Genomic DNA, 8,051 nt, shown 5'->3' on the forward strand with positions numbered 1-8,051 from the left:
AAAAGTACGTAAGGAACCCATCAATTCTTCTACCTTCATTGTGCTAAAATCTTTAGCTTCCTCCATTGCCAAAAGTTTAGTATCGAACCTCTCTGGAAGAACTCTAACAATTTTTCTCACAAGAACAGAATCATCAAGTTTTTCACCAAGAGCAAAGTATTCATTAGCAATATCAGATAATTTTTCATAGAATTCAGTGAAGGTTTCATTATCCGACATCCTAAGCTCATCAAATTTAGTTTTAAGCATGATAAATCTAGAGCGCTTAACATCAGAATTTCCCTCAAACTGAGTTTGAAGGATCTCCCAAGCTTCCTTGGCAGAAACACAAGATGATATAAGTTTAATGTAACATTCACTTACACCGTTAAATATAGCATGCAAAGCTTTGCTATTGTAGGTAGAAAGTTTATCATCTTCAATAGACCATTCCAGTTCAGATTTTATAGTAGTATTACCTGAAGAATCTGTCTCAACTGGAAGAGACCAACCTGATAGAACCATCCTCCAAGCTTTCTCATCTTGAGATTTGATGACGGCCCTCATTCTAACTTTCCAATAAGGATAGTTAGAATCATTAAGCAATGGTGGTCTAGAAATAGAACTTCCTTCTGCAAAAAATGATATTTTAACACAAAAACGTTATAGGACCACACTAAGAGTTTAGTGTCCCGCTCTGATACCAAATGAAAAACCGTATTTTTGCAAATGTCAATTATACATAAGAAAATATAAATAGTATGCGTCTGCAAAAGTAGAAAGTAATTCTGATACAGCAAAACAGTACAGGCAGAATATAAAATATTTGCAGAAAACTAAATAACTTGACACAAGAGATTTATACGTGGTATCAGTGTTCTCACGAACACTCCTAGTCCACGGGGCCACGCCCAGAGAATGAAATCAATTAATAAAGTATCAAAATTACAAAGACAATTGACTTAAACAAGTTTAGACTCCCTCTAAAGTATTGCCGCAATCCTTTGTAATCCACTTTATGAATCTGACTTCTTGAAACACCTTCAAACCCGAACTCCCTTCGTCTTTGAAGTGTGAGTGCTTACTTCCTCCCGAAGTAAGGCTTCAACAAGTCTTCTCCCGAAGACCAAGTGCTTACTTCCTCCTGAAGTAAGGCTTTATCAAGTCTTCTCCCGAAGACCAATCTCTTGTTCATTCAAGTAGTTCTTCATAACCTCTAGGACAGAGTAAGAACAGAAATAGACAACTAGAACCTAGATGAACAACTAGGCTCTCACAAAACAAAGAAAAACTCTCTTCTCTCAAATAAGATAAGTGCAAAAAATGATAAATGGAAGAGCTGATTCGAATGAGCTCTCTAGGCTCTATTTATAGAACACAGAAACCTTAGAGACAGTCACAAGATCGAATCTATAGCTCTACAAAAACTTTCCTAAGAAAACACGATCTGCAGCATCAGATTCGGATGCTGACACAGCAGATCAGACCAGAAACGGGAAACTTGCTATAATCGGGTCCGATCCTCTATCAATGCTTGATTCCTGCCAAAAACAGATTAGATCTTCTGATTGTATCAAGATACAATCGAAATCAATAAGGAAAAGGCAATAATCAAAGTTTCCCTAAAAAAGATAACTTTCCAAAAGAGAATTGCTTCTCTTTTAAGAAGTTTCCAAACAAAGGAAAGTTCAGCTGAAAAGTGCAACTTTCCTAACAAGGAAAAGAGAAACTACAAACCGAATAAAGAAGGTAAGAATCGGTTATGAATGCACAAGAATCTTACCATAAAAGGAAAAATTATTTTGTCAACTAACTTGCCAAAAAAAGACTTTACAAGAATAGTGATAGAATTAAGAGAAACAATAAAGAAGCAAGAAGAAGACATGTGATTATAAGAAATAAAAGAAGATATAGGATAGTGTGGAATTTTGTGCTACCAATTAGTTATCTTTTTGAGAGTAAGAGTGAAAATTTCACACCTATTTGCTAGAAATGTGTACCTTAGAGATGCTCTTACAATAATATAGTAGTAAATTTACTTTACTTTGTTTAAAAATAATTATTATTTTTTTTTCAAAAAAATGAGCTATAAATTCATAGAACATAAAATATGGCATTTAAGGGCAAATTCTAAAATGAAATAGGCAAGATCCTAAAAAATATTAAGGTGGTATTTAGTTGGAGGTAATGAAATAGAATGAAATAGAAAGAAAATAATTTTTATTCTATTTCTTTGTTTGATTGTATTTTAAAGTATTGGAATGTCATTTCAATTGAATAATTTTTCCATCATCTTGATGGAATGACTATTCCATTTTGAAATAGAATGTATGACCATTCCAATGTAAGATAAAAAGAAATTTAATAATTTTTTTATACATTTTAAATTTGATTCCATTCTTATTTCTATTTTTACTTTTATTTTCATTCTTATTTCTATATTTTCATTCCTCCTATCTAAAAACGCCACTTAAATGTGCAACTGAATCAATTCACAAGTTCTTATAGCAGTAGTAAATACTTCAGAAAAACAAAACACTTGGAATGAATTTTTTAATTTATTACATAATTGTAAGACCTATATAAAAATATATATTTAAATTGATACATAATATATAGATCATCAAAGTAATTAGGGGGCTGCCATGGCCCCTGCAAAGCAAACACCAAAAGTTCCGTCAGTGCTTGTGAGATCTATGCAGCTTTATTTCTGGTTGAACTTTTAGGACTTGTTCCTCAATCCCTGTTGAATGTATTTCTTTTAAAAAAAAATAATAAAATAATAATACTCAAAATTGACCTCCAACCAAGCAATAAGTACTAGTAGAAGTGAAGAGCTGGCCAACTCGATACTATAAAGTTGGTATTCTTCCAAATTGATAAAATAAAATTCAGGTAATATTGAATCTAAAAATGAGAGTTGAATCTGAAAGAAAACAGAACAAAACTGTTTATCAAATCTTAAAAAGAAAAAGAAAAGAAAAAACTACTGCATCATGAATCATGATATCGCCTTACATTACAGCCAAATCAATAATAACAAATAAACAAAATATATTACAGATGAAGGCGTACATTTAATTTAAGATAGAAAGAAAGCTTCATGATGCAGAAGCCAAATTTTCATATTGCCATGGGTTAAACTCAGTTAATTTCACATCAGTTACTTCATCGCTGCTTGAACTTTCTATTGCGGCCCGATGTTCGGTATACTTGCCGTTGTAGGCATATACTTCCAAGTCCCCCCATGGTGTAGGACAGATTTCATCAGTTTGGTCAAACCATCTTGGTGTGAACTGATGACCACTGGCCTCCCGGTTCTTTTTCTCAGCCCTCTGCCTCTCCTCCAGGCTGTGACAAGGATTGGAGTGTTAGACATGTTTAAGCTTCATAGCCTTACCATGAAGAAGGCACTCGCTAACTAACAAGATAAGACTGGGTTATCTCTAACCCTGCTTGTAAGTATATGTAGAATCCTACTTGCTTATATGATGTATTTATGTATGCAATATGCATGCATTCTTACAATAGAGAAAATAGAAAATTGAAGGAATAAGAAAAGAAAGAAACCTGCTCTTTTCAAATCCAGCCTTTGATAGATCACCCTTTTCTAAGGCATATCTATCAGGACGCAAACGTGAGTCTGATGCCAACAACTTCTTTGGAGCAGTGTCAAAGCTATTTACTTTGTGCGCAAAATGTGTGTACTGATATTTGTCATTTTCTGGACCCTTGATAACTCTCCAGGCCTGTAATGCAACACGAGAATATTTTCATGAGTTAATTTTGAAAGAAAAAGACCCATCTGAGAGGCTATCACGAACGAACAACAAAACAAGGAAGAAAAAAAGGATGTAAGTGTGTCAATCTTCTCCAGTTTTCTTACTTTAGGGGAAACACAAAACGATGCCATTTAGAGTACCAGAAGAGAACAGTTTTTATCATCAAAAAAAATAAATAAATAAAGAAGAGAACAGCTCTTTCAGCCTTCATATGACAGCTATCATAAACCTGATATCGTTTTATCAAACAAACATGACAGAGAACTTTATACAAAAAGACAGCCAGAAGTTGAATCTTAAGTTGACTGTGAAACAGTTGAAGGTTTGGATTTGCATTCACAAACAAGAGGGCACCAGAAAATGGCTATGGACATGGTATTAATTATCAAGCAGAATGCTAAAAAGCAAAAAATCCCTTCTGGTAATCAGTCCTCACTTGGAGAAGCTAGCAAGTCAAAGGATACTAAACCGGAGGCCGTGGAGGAAAAAACTACTTTATGATGGTGGTGGTTTATGGTAGTTGTCATTTCAGGTTGCTGCCATATTAATTGAGATGGGTTTTGGAACAGAAGTTCAATGGCAGTTAAGTTTACATTTTTTTTAAATATATATTAGCCTTTAGATATTAGATAGGCTTTTTCCCAATCTATATTTTGTGACAGTAGCAGTATCATGTTGAAAGTAGTATATCGATATCACTTCATTTGTTCATTTGTTACTGGCCGTCAATAGAATTTTGCTGGTACTTTTTCTTTTTTCAAATAATAGAAAAAAAAAAAAAAGCAGAATAGATAGCAAGCAAAGGTGACGCACAAGAAGTTATAAAAGCACTTATAAGCCTCTAACATTAACACTCAAAAGGACAGAGAAAAAAACAAGTTTGTACAAGTATTTAATCAGTAGATAAACAAACCTCTTTCAATTCAGTCCCAGGAAGTGGCTCCCCTTCTGAATCACATGGTTGATAACTCATTGACTCATTCCATTTGCCAGTCATCAATATTTTTGGTTCCTCGCTAGAATTATAAACATAGCCATCAACTTCATAGCGACCAGCACTGGAAAACAACCACAAAGGCATCAGATAAATTGTGAAAATCAAAAGAGAAGTCAAAATAAATGTTCATCAATACACATTTAGATAGTATATCAAAAGGCCAAAAGTTAACTATAATTCCTATCATTGGGTTTTTTTTTTGAAAAAAGAAACTATAATCTTTTGTCATTTTTTATAAATCCAGGACATTTATTTTTAAAATGGCTTGTGTGATCATATATCAGCAAGCTTCAATACATTACATTATGTAAAAGACAAAAAGCTACAAAGAGAAGGCCTTCATACCCAAACCATCCACAAGGCTGGAAATATAGTACAACTTTGTCTCCAGTAGTCAAATTTGTCAGAACCATCTCCCCTGGTGCATCGATCCAAGTACGCCCAAAAATTAAGTTGTTGACTTTAGAAGGAGGAGGTACCAATTCCAGGACTACACCATCCCTTTTTAAGACTAGACGTGTCCTGCAACCAATATATTGCAAAATACGCAAATAATTTGAGATTCAACTTGCTCACGGAAAATAACTATCAAAATAAATTTAAAAAACTGCAGCTATAATATTTTCATCTTAGCATTATGTCTTTCAAATCTGAATTGGTTGTATAAAACAGATGTTTGGATAAAATAAAAAGTTTCATTGACTCGTTAACATTACAAGCAAAAACCATAAATATGCCAAGATGACAATCGAGTAATACAAGTATCGAAGAAGTCTAGATTTGTCGAACAATTGTCCACAAACTAAGAAGAGGGGATAAAAAAGCGAATGGGCCAGAGTATGAAGTTTGCAATGCGTACATGTACTAGTTAGTAAGTTCATTGGTAAAAATACAATTCAAAACGTGAAGCTATAAAAAGAAGAATTGAAAACACTGAAAGTATAAAGTCCATTGATAAGAAGTATTATGTGATAACATAATGGAGCAAGACCTAAAAAGATTAACAATCACGTTACCTTCCAACTGGATAGACATCAATTGAATTCCCAAGAAACTTGGTTTTCACCTTTGAAGTTATGTCATAAGCGAAATGCTCATTTTCGGCATGTGCAGCACCAATTGGAGGGTGATGACTAACCTGAAGTTATATAGAAAAGGCAATGAAATTTAACAACTGTAACCATTTTCGGCTCATGTGAAAAAGAGAGCGAGCTTCCTTAAAAACACACCTGCTCTGCAATGAATGAGATGCCATGATAATTAGCAAGCTCATAAGTCTCGCCAAGAATTGGATTAAATGGCTTCCATGTTCGATTAAAGGCAGTATAAACAGATATAAACCATGAAGCTGCACCCAACAATCTTAAGTTAGCCACCGTAAAATGCATGCAAAGGCAAGCAGAAAAAGGCACGTAGACAGAGACATTCTTACCAGAATACATCATTCTCATATAAGGATCCTCACTTTTATCCGCTAGTTCTAAGAGATGGGCATACTCCATAAGCTGTGACAAAGTTATTTATAAGATCATATAGAAATCACGTTACCAAAGTAGTTCAATTACAGAAAAGCAATAACACTAACCTCAGACATTTTCTGCAGCATAGACATTGGCTCAAAAATAAGCACCGGTAGTGTAACCATTGATGTGACATCAGATCCTATATACTTCTGCATCATCTTCCAGTAACTATCTCGATCCTACCAAACCAAGTAATAACTCAGTTATTAAGTTTAAGTCTGACTAAAACCATAACATAATAAAGAACAAATTGAGTACAAAATCAACAAAGTAATACAATAGTATTACCTCTTGCTTCCATCTTCCTTTCGTTGCTTCCTCTTCAACATCCTCGGTCCCTCCTTCTGGGTTAATCACTTCAAGCCCTTCATAACCCATTAAGCTGGGCCATAAACAAAAGGAAAAAAAGTGTCAACAAACTAGAGCTTAATCCTAAGTAATTAGAACTACCCAAACGAAAAGGCCATATCCTTTCGAATACATTACCATAGAGATCTCCAAAATAGAAAGAAATGAATTGAATTAAGAAAAAAAAAAACATAAAGATCATAAGCTAATTGTTACAAACAGATAGAAAGTGAATTTTAAATACCCAGTGACTGATTTCGACATAGCGCTACCAAAGTTGGACAGACCGGAAGCGATCGAGGCGAAGAAGCCCGCGCTTTGTTTCGGATCCTTTGGTGCCATGGTCGATGGATCGTGAAGAAGCTGAACCAGAATCAGTGCGATCGAGAGAAGGAGATTTCAAACTTCAAAGTTCAAATCGAGAGAAACGAAGAATTTAAAAAAGAAAGAAATGGGAATTAGGGATTTCAATTTTAATTTTATATATTAATTAAATAAACATAAAGAAGAAAAACAGCGAATGAGAGTAGTGGGTTTCGTTGGCGGTTCTTGGATTTGAAGTCAAATCTATAGCTACGCGCAGAAGGAAGCGCGTGGTCATGAATAATAATATTCTAAAGTGGCGGCTCGGCTGCTGTTATTAGTGAACAATTTGCTTCGTGATTGGCTAAGCCGGCCAAGCCTACACTCGCTCTCACGCGTTTTTGCTTTTGGAATCTTTACCGTTGGAAATATCTGTTTGTCAACGTGGCATTTGGTGGGAGTTTATTCTTAAAATACATTTCTTTTGTGAGTAGAGTCCTCCTAATTAGAGGTGTTGGCGGTGCGGGTGGTGAGGTTTTTGATTATTTTTTCAAACCAACCCGCACATGCGGTTTTTCTAATTTCCCAAACTGCACTACACCGCGAAATTAAAAACCCACAAAAATCACACCGCAAAAAAATAGTGCAGCGCAGTGCGTTTTTTATAGTTTATGTGGTTTGGTCTATTACTAAATAATTAAACTATCACAAATACAACAAACTTTGAGCAAAACTTGTCAAAATACCATAAGACTTGAAAATAAATATGAAAAAAAAAAAAATAAGTGTCAACAATACAATAATTAGTGGACTTTGAGTTGAACATTCACATATTAGACCTAAATAAATATAAAAATTAGTATTTTTATAATGTGCGGCGCGGTGCGGTTTGAACCGCATATTAACAATTCAAATCTGCAAACTGTACCACACCGCACCGCGCGATTTAGGAAAAATTCAAACCGAGACCGCACCACAAGAATTTCAAACTGTATTTTTTTTTTGCGGTGCGGGCAGTTTGAGCGGTTTGGGCGGTTTGATGAACACCTCTACTCCTAATGCTATATAGATGTGCATCAAATTTATGTAATTTATGTGTGTTTAGTAGAAGATGTTGTT

The 8,051-nt window shown here is 34.5% G+C and overlaps 1 protein-coding gene across 1 annotated transcript; it reads right to left on the minus strand.

Moving 5' to 3' along the window:
* Positions 1-2,855: 2,855 nt before the first annotated feature.
* Positions 2,856-7,203, minus strand: LOC115697342 (oxysterol-binding protein-related protein 3A). The gene is made up of 10 exons (XM_030624301.2): positions 6,874-7,203; positions 6,570-6,663; positions 6,344-6,460; positions 6,191-6,263; positions 5,988-6,106; positions 5,775-5,896; positions 5,104-5,280; positions 4,675-4,819; positions 3,550-3,728; positions 2,856-3,330 (listed from the first exon to the last, which is right to left on the minus strand). Exons 1-10 carry the CDS (start codon positions 6,969-6,971, stop codon positions 3,081-3,083), a joined length of 1,374 nt encoding a protein of 457 aa, XP_030480161.1. The 5' UTR covers positions 6,972-7,203; the 3' UTR covers positions 2,856-3,080.
* Positions 7,204-8,051: the final 848 nt, after the last annotated feature.

This window comes from Cannabis sativa, chromosome 7 (assembly GCF_029168945.1).
Source record: "Cannabis sativa cultivar Pink pepper isolate KNU-18-1 chromosome 7, ASM2916894v1, whole genome shotgun sequence".
NCBI lineage: Eukaryota > Viridiplantae > Streptophyta > Magnoliopsida > Rosales > Cannabaceae > Cannabis > Cannabis sativa.

Bases quoted from the DNA above. Each gene is read 5' to 3' on its own strand.
- LOC115697342 (XM_030624301.2), bottom strand. From the start codon at position 6,971: ATGGCACCAAAGGATCCGAAACAAAGCGCGGGCTTCTTCGCCTCGATC. The intron at 5,897-5,987 runs GTGTGTTTTTAA...ATATAACTTCAG, and splicing joins TCTCATTCATTGCAGAGCAG to GTTAGTCATCACCCTCCAAT. The intron at 3,729-4,674 runs GTTTGTTTATCT...GTTGCATTACAG, and splicing joins CTGGGACTGAATTGAAAGAG to GCCTGGAGAGTTATCAAGGG.